Source organism: Rhincodon typus, chromosome 4 (assembly GCF_021869965.1).
Source record: "Rhincodon typus isolate 14 chromosome 4, sRhiTyp1.1, whole genome shotgun sequence".
NCBI classification, from domain to species: domain Eukaryota; kingdom Metazoa; phylum Chordata; class Chondrichthyes; order Orectolobiformes; family Rhincodontidae; genus Rhincodon; species Rhincodon typus.
Window position 1 is genome coordinate 115,653,806 of NC_063335.1, and position 13,551 is coordinate 115,667,356.

General features: G+C 41.0%; 1 protein-coding gene across 1 annotated transcript in view; it reads right to left on the reverse strand.

The window, feature by feature from the left end:
* Positions 1–11,634: 11,634 nt before the first annotated feature.
* ankrd29 (ankyrin repeat domain 29) overlaps positions 11,635–13,551 on the reverse strand; it is a 55,900-nt gene continuing 53,983 nt past the window's right edge. Inside the window, exon 10 of the mRNA XM_020534137.2 lies at positions 11,635–11,819. Coding sequence (XP_020389726.2) covers positions 11,736–11,819 — 84 coding nt within the window. The 3' untranslated portion in view covers positions 11,635–11,735. The remainder of the gene's footprint in view (positions 11,820–13,551) is intronic.

Here is a 13,551-nt window from a genome sequence, read left to right on the forward strand (position 1 = left end):
TTGAGGGCAGCATGGTGGCTGAGTGGTTAACACTGCTGCTTCACAGTGCCAGGGAGCCGGGTTTGATTCCACCCTCAGGCGACTGTCTGTATGGAGTTTGCACATTCTCCCTGTGTCTGCATGAGTTTCCTCCAGGTGCTCTGATTTCCTCCCACAGTCCAAAGATGTGCAGGCTAGGTGGATTGACTGCTAAATTGCCCATAGTATTAAGGGATGTGTGGCTTAGGTGGGTTATAGTGTTGTAGGGGGATGGGTCTGGGTGGGATGCTCTGAGGTTCGGTGTGGACTGGTTGGGCCGAACGGCCTGTTTCCACACTGTAGAGATTCTATGATAGGCTATCTATCTATCTATGATTAACATTACAAGAATGCATTAACCTGGACCAAATGTTTACTATTGTCTTATGTCAGTATATGACTCTACAATAGAAGGTTTCCACGGAGCAACTGTAGGGATTCTCACAATCTAGATAAGGCCAAAAGATGTGGGAGCAGAAACAGAGCATTCACTTCATCAAGTCTGCACCACCATTCAATGAGATCATGGCTAATCTGATCTGATAATCCTCTACTCCACTTTCCTGCCTTTTCACCATTACCCTTCATTCCTTTACTGACTAAAAGTCTGTCTTTCTCAGCCTTGAATATACTTAATGACCTCTACTGTCCTTTGTGGTAAAGAATTCAGAAATGTACTGAACTTCCGGCATTTCAAACCATAAATTATCCAATGTACCGTTCAGACTATTTGTGACACCAGCTCCACCTGCTGGGCAAAAGCACAGTCTCAATAAATTTTTATATAAACTGCAACATAAAGGCAATTAAGACCCTCTAGGGTGTTTTGCCACAATGCATTGAAATCATGGTAGATGAGTATCTTAACTCCATCAGGCTTCTTACAGTATATTAGGTAAAATAAGTAAAATCACCATAGTCCTGGCAGACCAAACTGCTGCCCTCATTCGTCAAGTCACTCTTGTCTTAGCGGACCATAGGGCTGCTCTCTCATTAGAGAGAGACAACTGGTGGTGGTTTAACCTAAGGGTCCCAATGCATCAGGCAAGGGGAGAGATTAAGAAAGAGAGTGCTTCAGGGGAACCTTAATGTTATGAAAATCAGTCGTCTGGAAGGCTAGTTTGCAATGCAGAATAATGCCAACAGTATATTACCGTTACCCAACATAAATCTTCACTTTCACAATTAAAGTTTTAAATTACCCCCAGCGTCAAAATATTTTGATGTAAGAGAGCTCAAATCCATCATTGCATTATTAATATTTTGATATATTCATTTAAATGCTACATCACTAACCTTTACACAGCAATATGGAAAATTGCCCATGTATGTCCTGCCCACAAAAGCAGAACAAATCCGACCTAGAAAGTACTGTCCTACCAGCCTATTCTTGATCATAAACAAAGTGATGGAAGAGTTCAATAACAGTGCTATCATGCGACAATTGCCCAGTATTAACCTACCAACTGACGCATGATTTGGATTTCCCAAGACTCACAGCTCCTGACTGAATTACAACTTTGGTCCATGTTGTGTATTTGTGCAAGTATTTGGGTTGGCACTTTCAGAGTTCAAACACATGATATTATGATGTCATTTTGGATGGAAACGGTTTGCTGTGAACACCTTAATAAAAGCTCTGACTGTTGTTAAACACTATCACAAGAAGGAAACTGGCAGTGAGGATAAAAACTGGTTTGAGATCCATTGGGGCAATCCACTGATCCATTGAAAAAAATTACAGATCTTGTAGGCAGTTTGGAAAAGAAGAAATGACATGTACAGCCAGTGTAAATTAAAAAAATGGAATTTCACCCAGGGAAGAGGTGAATGGTGCAGAAGAAGCTTGCCATGTACTACATCCTTAAGGAACAGTGTACCCTATATGGACAGAAGAGTCATGAGTTCAGGGTGTAGACTTTAAAGAAATAGGCAGCCTCATTGTTTTAAACAGGAAAAAGCAAGTTAGTGCTAAAAATTTCATGGTGCATCGTACTATGTAGTCTTTTGCTATTTAAACATTTTTTTAAAAAGGGATGGATAACTTGGTGCCATAGGACTGTACGATGAAAATACAGAGAGCTGGAACTCATACACAGATTTGTTCAAGCGAACAAAATTGAAGCAGATATAGTTGTCCCTGTGTTCCTAAGTATTATTTTGGTGGGGTGGGGGGGGGGGGGGGGGGGGAGGGGAATACTTTTAATGTTTTGAGGAGTCTGGTACAGCCAAAGAAACCGGATTCCAAAATTTATGAAGAAATAGGAGGAAATCTACAGAACCATTTTCCACCAAAACCATTGGTAATTCCCAAAAGGTTCAGATTACACAAATGCAACCAGAATGATGGTGAATCTATCTCTTGAGTTCATAGCAAATTTAAAGACACTAGCCGAGTTTGGAGTCACCGTAAATGATGCTGTCAGAGACAGATTGGTATGTGGTTTAAGTTGTGAAATAATCCAGAAGAGATTAATGATGGAAAAGAACCTAGACTCAAAGAAAGCACTTGAAATAGCAGTCTTGTTGCAACTAGCAGCCAACTAAACTTGAGCATGAGAGCACACAAAATGGTGGTTGAGAGGTGAGCATCAATGCAAACTCAAAACTGCTGGTATAAAGAAGTCGTTTGCAGGAACTGTGGCAAAAATGGGCATATTAAACAGCCATATTTGAGGAAGAAATACAAACAACGTAGAGCAAGAGTACAGAAACTGAAGAGTTGGAAGAAAACTTACACGGCACGAAAAGGGCAGGGGAAAAGCCAAGATTTACAGTCCAAAGTGGAGCTGTCAGACCTACGTTGAAAAGAAGCTATTATTAAGCATACTGGCCACTGCAGGTGACATCAACCAATACTGGATCACCCCCTCATTGAATGGCAAACCAGCAAGAATGGAGGTGGACACCAGAGTAGTGGTTTCATTCAGACCTGGAAGTGTGAATCAGAAGCAACTGAGACACATTGTGCTGCAACCCTCAAACTTTCACCTCTATATGTTCTGTATAAGAACATATAGAGGTGAAGCAGTGGGGGGAGACGATGGCCGAGTGGTATTATCGCTGGACTGTTAATCCAGAGACCCAGATAATGTTCTGGGGACTTGGGTTCAAATCCCACCACAGCAGATGGTGGAATTTGAATTCAATAAATATCTGGAATTGATAGTCTAGTGATGACTGTGAGTCAATTGTCAATTGACAATTGTCAGGAAAAACCCATCTGGTTCACTAATGTTCTTTAGGGAGGGAAACTGCCATCCTTACCTGGTCTGGCCTACATGTGACTCCAGATCCACATCAATGTGGTTGACTCTTAACTGCCCTGTGGGCAATTAGGGATGGGCAATAATGCTGCCTAGCCAGCAATGTCCTTGTCCCGTGAATGAATAAAGGAAAAAAAAGAATATTCAGTTATATGATCAGTCTGAAGATTTGTCCTTAAATGTTATCAGAAGAAATCTTCCAGCCTATTGGGCAGAACATGGTTAGAGGATCGCTAAGGTTTTGGAGTAGATTTGTAGCTCAGGTTGTGGGTGTTGAGGTTGGTTGGCTCGCTGAGCTGGTTTGTTATTCCGCAGACGTTTCATTACCATGCTGGGTAACATCCTCAGTGCAGCCTCCGATGAAGCGTCAGTGTGTTTTCCCGCCTGGTTTTTAAAATCTGGAGTCCGTTGAGCTGGATTGCCTCACTTCCAGTTTTCCTTCACAGTGGAGTGTATATGGGGTCGAGTTCTATGTGTTTATTAATGGCTTGCTTCGTGGAGTGCCAGGCTTCTAGGAATTCCCGCTCCTGTCTCTGCTTAGCTTGTCCCAGGATTTTGGTGTTGTCCCAGTTGAATTGGTGGTTCTCCTTATCCATGTGGATAGAGATGAGTAAGTATTGGTCATGTCTTTTTGTAGCCAATTGGTGTTCGTGTATCCTTGTTGTTAGTTTCCTTCCTGTTTGTCCGATGTAGTGTTTCTCACAGTCTCTGCAGGGGATCTTGTAGGTGACATTGATCCTGTCCATGGCGGGAAGTGGGTCTTTAGTTCGGGTGAGCAGTTGTCGTAGGGTTGATGTGGGCTTGTCTGCCGCTCTGATGCCCAGCGGTCGTAGGAGTCTTGTGGTTAGTTCCGATGTGTTCCTGATGTAAGGTAGTGTGATCAGTATGTCGGGGCATGTAGTATCTTCCTGATGTTGTTCATGTAGGCATCTTCTGACCCAGTTTTTTGGATATCCATTATCCTTGAAAACTTGGAAGAGGTATTCTTCTTCCTCTTGGTGTAGTTCTGTGTTGCTGCAGTGTGTTGTTGCCCGTTTAAATAGTGTTCGCACGCAGTTTCGTTTGTGTGTGCTGGGATGGTTACTGTTGAAGTTCAGTACCTGGTCCGTGTGTGTGGCTTTTCTGTGTACTTTTGTTTGGAGTTCCCCATTTGTCTTGCGCTCTACCATGACGTCCAGGAATGGGAGCTGTTTGTTCTTCTCCTCCTCTCTGGTGAATTTATTCCGGTGAGGGTGTTGTTTATAAGTTTGTGTATCTTCTCTAGTTTGGTCCGTTTAATGATGACAAAGGTGTCGTCCACGTAGCGTATCCATAGTTTTGGTTGGATTAGTGGGAGGGCCGACCTTTCTAGAGGTGAGAGGATATCAAACTCAACTGGCTGAAGTAAATCGCTGGTCAGATTCTGAGGCTGACCAGAATTCCTTTGTGCTTTAGATTTCCAAAGCTTTTCCCCATTTAGAAAATAGACTACTCCTCTATTCTTCCTACCAAAGTGCATAACCTCACACTTTCCGAGATTGTATACCATCTGCCACTTCTTTGCCCATTCCCTAGCCTGTCCAAGTCCTTCTGCAGCCTCCCTGCTTCTTCAACACCATCTGTCCCTCCACCTATTTTTGCGTCACCTCTTCATAGCAAGAGGTTTCAAGTACAGGAGCACAGATGTGTTATTGCAGTTGTACAGGGCCTTGGTAAGACCACACCTGGAATATTGTGTGCAATTTAAAGTTTTAGCAAAGATTTGTAGCTCAGGTTGTGGATGAGGTTGTTGACTTGCTCGCCGAGCTGGCTTGTTTTCGTTGCTGGCCTCCGATGCCTCACTGATGCTGTTACCTAGCATGGTGATGAAATGTCTGAATGAAAACAAGCCAGTTTGTCAAACAAGTCAACACCTCGTTGTGTGCAGTTTTGGTCTCTTTTTCTGAGGAAGGATGCTCTTGCTCCTGAATTACCCACAAAAACTCCTGCCATTGCTGCTCCACCATCTTCCCTGCTAGGCTCCCTTTCCAAGTAACTCTGGCCAGCTCTTCTCTCATGTGTCTGTAGTTACCTTTACTCTGTTGTAATACTGTTCCAGCTCCCCCCTCTCAAACTGTAGTGTGAATTTTTGGTTACTGCCCCCATCGGGTTTCTTCACGTTAAGTTTCCTAATCAAGTCTGCCTCAATACACATCAGGACAAGTTGGATTGAAGGGGAGGTAAACACCATTCAACACTGACCTCCTGTGCCTACATACATAATGCTATTGCATTCCAAGAAATATTGGTAAACAAATCCAAATCCAAAGGGCCGTGCAATAGTAAATTATGCTTTCCATTTCTGTGAACTATTGTATATGTGATTGCAAATGTTTTCATTCCAGGAACGTATGATGTAAAGGGGGAGGGATACTGTGTATTTGTGGCACGTTAAGAGTCAGATCACATGATGTCATGATGTTATCATTAGCCATTTTGGAAGGTAACAGCTTAGTCTATAGCTTGATAACAGCTTGATACCTTGTAGAGCGAACACATCCTTAATAAAAGCTTTTGCTGTTGTTAAACACTTCAGCCTTCTAGTTTTTCTCAAACGTAACAGTCCAAACATGAACAAAAATGCTGTACTTCATAGTTGAGATGAGAGTGACTGCCCTTGATATCAGGCAGCATTTGACTGAGTATGGTATCATGGACACCTAGCAAAACTAGAATCAATAGGAATCAGGAAAACTCTCCATTGGTTGTAGTCATACTGAGCACATTCACCAAGGTAGCACTGATTACCTTCTAAAGGGCAATAAGAGTAAAATCATTTCAGTCCTAGGACATTACTGCAGGAATTCCTCAAGGTAGAATCCTAGGCCCAAGCATCTTCATCTTCTTCACCAATAACCTTCCATCCATCATATGGTCGTAAGTGGTGATATTTGCTGATAATTACACAATGTTCAGTATCATTCACGACTCCTCAGAGCAGCCTATGTTAACGTGCAGAAAGAGGTGGACAACATTCAGGTTTGGGCCATTAAATAGCAAGTAACATTCACACTATGTAAGTGCCAGGCAGTGACTACATGCAACAAAAGAAAATCTGACTATGAATCTGAAAATGCCTCTTGACATTCAATGGCCTTATATTGCTGAATTCTCCCACTATCAACATCCTGGGGTGACCACTGAACAGAAGGTAAACTGGACCAGCCAAATGAACACTGTGGCTACAAAAGCAGGGTCAGAGGCTGGGAATTCTGCAGTGGGAATATTATTTGATTGAGGAAAGACTGCAGGAAGCTGCAATACAGAAGAATTTGGGGGTTCTTGTGCATGCATCCAATTTCAGCAGGTAATAGAGTTAGCAAATGGATAGTTATCTTTGTTGCCAAAAGAATGGAGTATAAAAATAGGGAGGTATTGATAAAACCATACAAAGCACGGTTTTGGTACTTTCTCTAAGGAAAGATATATTGGCATTGAGAACAATCCAGATAAGGTTCACTAGATTGATTTTTGGTACGTGGGGGGGATTTTCCTAAGAGGAGAGCTTTAGTAGATTGGCTTTGTGCTCATCCAAGTTTAGAAGAATGAGAGAAGATCTTACCAAAACATATACAATTTTTAGGGGACTCAACAGGGCAGATGCAGAGAGGTTATTTCACTTTTTGGGAGAATCTAGGACTCAAGAGCATCATCTCAGAGTCAGGGCTCGCTGAGTTAGGATGGAGATGAGGGATTTTTTTCTCTTGTGGGTAATCAATCTGTGTAACTCTTTACCACAGAGGGCTGGTAAGGCTGGTTCATTAACACATATAGACAGAATGAGATGGACAGATTTTTCATGTATAGGGGAATCAACGGTTCAGGTGATAAGCTAGGAAAGTCAAGTTGAGGATTATCAGATCAGCCGTGATCTCACTGAATGGTGGAGTGCACTTGTGCCAAATGACCTACTTTTGCTCCTATATCTTATGATCACTCCTGACTCATCTGTCTATTATCTAAAAGGCACAAGTCAAGAGTCTGATGGTATATGCTTAACTTGCCTGGTTCAGTGTAGCTCCAACAACACTCAAAAGTTTGATACCATTGAAGCCAAAGTATGCTTGATTGGCACGCCATACACCACCTTCTGCTTTGATTTACTTCATCAATAATACTCAATAACAGCAGCATGGACCATCTAGAAGATGAGCTACAACAGCTCACCAACGGTCCTTAGGCAGCACCTTTCAAACTCACGACTTCTAATACCTAGAAGGGTTAGGGCAGCTGATACATGGGAATACCAGGTCTCCTCTAAGCCTGACTTAGAACTATATTGCTGTTCCTTAATTGTTACTGGAACAAAATCCTGGAACTCCCTCCCTAACAGCATTGTGGGTGTACCTACATGACAAGGATTGCAGTGGTTCAAGAAGGTCGCTCATCACTACCTTTTCCAGGGCATTTAGGGATGGGGAAATAAATTTTTGCTTTGCCAGCAATAACCACATCCAATGAATTATTTTTTAAAAATTGCAGATAAGAGCTAGAGTCCAACAAGCCTGCTGACTTGGTCCTCCTGGAGAACCTCTAATAAAGAAGTAACACCTAATAAAGTGGCTGATAAAGATCAGAGATGGTAAGAACTGCCGATTCTGGAGTCAGAGATAACACAGTGTGGAGTCGGAGGAGCACAGCAGGCCAGGCAGCATCAGAGGAGCAGGAATGGTGACATTTTGGGTCAGGACCTTTCTTCAGAAATGGGGCTGATGAAGATCATTCTGTTTGTAGCCTTCAACTATCAATTGCAAAAACATCTAATCTGGATGTTAAACAATACTACAATCTGAAAAGTGTTGAACATATTTAGGGACAAAGAAAAACAGCTACGTTTTATCATTATTTATATAAATATCAAATATGTAGTGTCTTTTTAAGTTGGAAGGTCATGGGTTGAAGTTCCACCCTGAGACTTGAATAAAAAATGCACTGCTGAAGGGTTTGTTGCACCGTCAGAGGGAGTGTTCCTTTGGATGAGATGTTGACTAATGGCTGATCTGAAATAAAAGCAGGAATTGCTAGAGAAACCAATCAGGTCTGGCAGCATCTGTGGACAGAGACGCAGAGTTAATGTTTCGAGTCCAGTATGATTTTTCTTCAGAACTTATGAAGTCATATTGGACTTGAAACGTTAACTCTGTTTCTCTGTCCACAGATGCTGCCAGACATGCTGAGCTTCTCTCGCAGTTTCTGTTTTTATTTCAGATTTCCAGCATCGTGACATTTTGATTTTAATAAAGGCTGTGTCAGTGCTCTCCAGTTAAGGTAAATGATAGTGATATTCAAAGAAAAGTAGGTGAGTTCTCCCAACTGTCCTGCCCAATATTTATTCAACCAAAAGTAAAATTGATTAAGTGGCCATTTATCTCATATTTAATACTTTATAAGAGCTTTGTGCCAAACAGTTTTATGGGTTAGGACCTGTTTCTGCAGTTACTTATTCAATCATACTTGCACTATAATCTCATTGCTATATACCTTATTATAATCCTCTATATTTTTCAAAGAATATTTGCAGTGTTCAATGAGTTAGTAAAGGCAGAATAAAAATTGAAGATAATCAATTTTGAAACTCTGAATTCTCTGTCAGAAATCATTATCGAAGCAGAATTCATAAATTCTTTTAATGTTAATAACATATCTGCTTGAAACCTAGCAGGAGAATAGATAAGATTAGATAATTCAAAGAAGAAAAAAAAGACATTGATACAGAATTTAGGGTAGAATGACTTTTACCTATATCATTGGGTCAAAATCTTGGAATTCCCTCCCTAATGGCATTGTGGGTCAGCTCACAGCAGGTGAACTGCAATGGTTCAAGAAGGCAGCTCGCTATCACCTTCTCAAGGGCAACTAGGGAACGGGCAATAAATGCTGGCCAGCCAGCGACGCTCACATCCCATAATTTAATAAAACAAAATATATCCTTTAGACCATGGGTCTATGGATTTCTATGTTGCTTGTCTGCGAAACAAAAACAACCTACGATTACTGGAGTTAGATCTTACTATTCAAATGTATTGGAATGCCTGCATAAAATTTAATCCAACAAAACATGGCTCAATCCTTATAAAATATGAAGTATTTTTTTGTTATTGTTCATTATGTTTAGAACATTTTAAGTCAACAGAATGGCCTACCAGTGATTTCAGTGATTGTGCAGGACCTATGGTGTGACCAATTTTGGGACAAAGATCTTGAAAGAGGCATTATTAGATTATTTGAGGAGTCTAACACTTAGTTTTGGTTGATACTAGATACCTTTCTATAATGAATAGTCACTGTGGTGCCGACAGTGGTTCTAATGATGTTTGATCCTGATAAATTGACCCCTAATTCGGATTTCTGACACATGGACTAAAGCTATATTTTGTTTATTCATTTATGGGATGTGGACATTATTGGCTGGCCAACATTTATTGCCTGTGCCTAGTTGCCTTTGAAAAGGTACTGGTGAGCTGCCTTCTTGAATTATTGCAGTCCACTGCTGTAGGTTAACCCACAATGACATTTGGGAGGTAATTACAGGATTTTGACCCTGTGACATATATATAAAGGTCATTAACCCCTGTTATCTGCAGCTTCCAACTTCCTTTTCTTTGAGCCTGTTCATGATGCTTCTACTGATGGGCTCTCAAATTGCCATTGTTTCATCTTCAGTACCTTGTTCCATCAGTTACCAAGATGTCAGTCACACCATTCCCATAGTTTAGCCAGCTCCAATACTTACAAGTCATTGGCAACAGAGCATATGTGATAATCAACTTGCTCAATGATGTTAGGTAATACTGCCAGAGTCAAATTAGTTCAGTACCACCTAAAAAGAAAGAGTCAGTTCAAATTTATTTTCTCCACTGCGCATCCAAATGGAGGCTTGTGAAGAGCACATATGTTTTTGTTTTAACAAGTGTTTAAACTTATATTAACATGGAATCAAGGGTAACAATAATGCTTTCCAGTTTGCAGTCACCACCTCTCATACAATCAACCCAACTCACATGACAGGGTCTGCCTGAGGGCCTTTTGAGATTTGTGGTAATTATTCACAACAGGTCAGTCTAATTAAAATGAAGCTTGAGATCCAATATTGATTGGGCCTTGGGACATTACTAATTTTGGTGTAGAAATTGTTCCTTGAGTCCTTTGTGTGTTGGTTTAACAGAACAAATAAATTTCTACCTGACTGAAAGGGTGGCACAGTGGCTTTGTGGTTAGCACCACTGCCTCATTGTGCTAGGGGCCCAGGTTCGAATTCATGCTCGGGTGACTATCTGTGTGGGGTTTGCACATTCTCCCCGTGTCTGTGTGGGCTTCTGCTGGGTACTCTGGGTTTCTTCTCACAGTCCAAAGATGTGTAGGTTAGGTGCAATGGCTATGCTAAATTGCCCATAGTGTCCAGGGACATGTAGGTTGGGTGGATTGGCCGTGGGAGGTGCAGGGTTACAGGGATGGGGTGAATCTGGGTGTGATGTGTGGACTTGGTTGAACAGCCTGTTTCCTTACAGCAGGGATTCCATGACTGAGGAAAGGAGAAATTTCTTTACACTGCGGGTTGTGAGAGTTTGGAATTCTCTACTGCAGAGGGCTGAGGATGTTTGGTTGAGTATATTTAAGACTGAGATTACTAGATTTTTGAACTTAAGGGAATCAAGGGTTAGTACAAAAACAGGAGCTGAGGTAAAAAAAACTCTTACCTGAGCCGGCAGCAATGTGTGAAAGGGCAGGTACAACCTGCGTCTGACATCTCAAATTACCCTGATACCCTAATGCTATTAAGGTACTTTGTCAAAAAATGCTTTTCAAAATCCTAGAGGATTTTCCAACCAAGTAATCATATTAGTAATATTTCAGTTCAGTATTGGTTTAATCCAACAATAATAATTTAAAGATTTTTATTTGGTTCAGTACAATTTACCTAACTTCCATATTTATTTGTGTGATATGGTACTTAGAAAATTTTAAGCATGTTTTCTAGTAAAATGACAATTTATCATTTCAACATTGCCATTGATTAACTATTGAATGGCTGTTGATATAAGATTAGATTTATGGCAGGAAACTTAACCATTAGCAGGAGATATCAGGGAGTATGTTTTCTTTGTTATTTCAGGCAGAAGTGTAATTACATTCTCTATTCTAATGTTTATAATTTCATTGCCTACGCCAAGTAGGAAATTCTAGCCATCAGCTCTTAATTAATCAAATAATCAAAAGGCTAAAATCACACCTGATTTCTATTTTTAATTACAACAATATAAAAAAAAGATGGACAGCAAGCCCTTTATATAGCTCAATAAGTTTTATGGAACAACCTTATGACCACTCAACAGAATTGTGACCCTGGTCAGAAGTAGGTGCCATTATACAGTTCTCACTGTTCGCTGATGTGTTTGTCAGAATGGGCCTTGAGCCTAATTTGATTCCACATCTTCAGCTTTCTCCACGCTTTTGTTTTGATTGAAGCTGTTTGATTAGGCGATCATTCCTTGTAAGATCTGCTGGCAATTCTTCTGCCTGAAATAAAGAGTACAAACCGAGACTTGATATTTCAGTGCAGCAGGTTTCCCATGAGGGGACCAGATGTCATGGAAGATTACACATGGAATATAGTATTGGCAATGTGTAATAGTTACCATGTGGAAACTGGCCAGTCCATGTTATTGTTTACCCTCCATTTGATCAGATAGTTCCAGCAACATGTATGCCCCGTTTCCTTTGTTATAATCCCAGCTAATGGTAATACTTGATAAGTTAGATCCCAGAGTGAGATCTGGCTTGATAAATCATAAGTTTTATTTTTCTTTTTGTTTACCATGGCGGTCTGTTCCTGAGTGATGAAGCCATAGAGTCATAGAGCTGGACAGCATGGAAACAGACCCTTCCATCCAGCTCATCTATGCCTACCAGATATCCTAAATAAATCGAGTCCCATTTGCCAGCATTTGGCCCATATCCCTCTAAACCCTTACTATTCATACACCCATCCAAATGCCTTTTAAATATTGTAATTGTACCAACCTCCATGACTTCCTCTGGCAACTCATTCCATACACGCACAATCTTCTGTATGAAAATGTTGCCCCTTAGGTCTCTTTTAAGTCTTTCCCTTCTCACCTTAAACCTATGCCCTCTAGTTTTGGACTCCTGCACCCCAGGGAAAAGACCTATCCATGCTCTTCATGATTTTTTAAACCTCTATAAGGTCACCCCTCAGCCTCAGATGCTCCAGGGAAAATAGCCCCAGCCTATCAGCGTCTCCCTACAGCTCAAACCCTCCCAACCCTGGCAACATCCTTGTAAATCTTTTCTGAACCATTTTGAGTTTCGCAGCATCCTTCCTATAGCAGCAGGGAGACCAGAATTGCATGCAATATTCCAGAAGTGGCTTAACCAATGTCCTGTACAGCTGCAACATGACCTCCTAACTCCTATATTCAATGCACTGACCAATAAAGGCAAGCATACCAAACACCTTCTGCACTACCCTATCTACCTGCGACTCCACTTTCAAGGAACCATGAACCTGGACTCCAAGGTCTCTTTGTTCAGCAACACTCCCTGGGACCTTACCATTAAGTGTATAAGTCCTGCCCTGATTTGCCTTTCCAAAATGGAGCACCTCACATTTATTTAAATTAAACTCCATCTGCCACTCCTCAGCCCTTTGGCCCATCTGATCAAGGTCCTGTTGTACTCTTAGGTAACCTTCTTCGCTGAACGTATTCACAAGAGGCTGTCAATATACTTTTGACATAAGAACATGAAAGCATATTCTTAAAAAAAACTATGAACTATATTACACTAGACAAAAATCAGTTGAACAATTTCAATACAAACATCAGAAACAAAGATTCATGTCATTACAGATGCTCAAAACTCACCCCATCTCCATTCTAAAGCTAAACCGAAAGAAGTGCGGATGCTGTAAATCACGAATGAAAACAGAAGTTGTTGGAAAAGCTCAGGAGGTCTGGCAGCATCTGTGAAGAAAAAAAAATCAGAGTTAACATTTCGGGTCTGGTGACCCTTCCCGTTAACTCTGTTTTTTTCCTTCACAGATGCTGCCAGACCTGCTGAGCTTTATCAGCAACTTCTGTTTTTCCTCCATTCACAAGCTTCTTGCTCAGCTGGCATGGCAATAATCAATTTTCTTTTGGAAAATTGGTGCCATTCACTAGATGCTATTTTCTTTCGGTAATGTCTCTCCTTGGGACACTTAAAACAAACTGTTAACTCAGCTCACCTT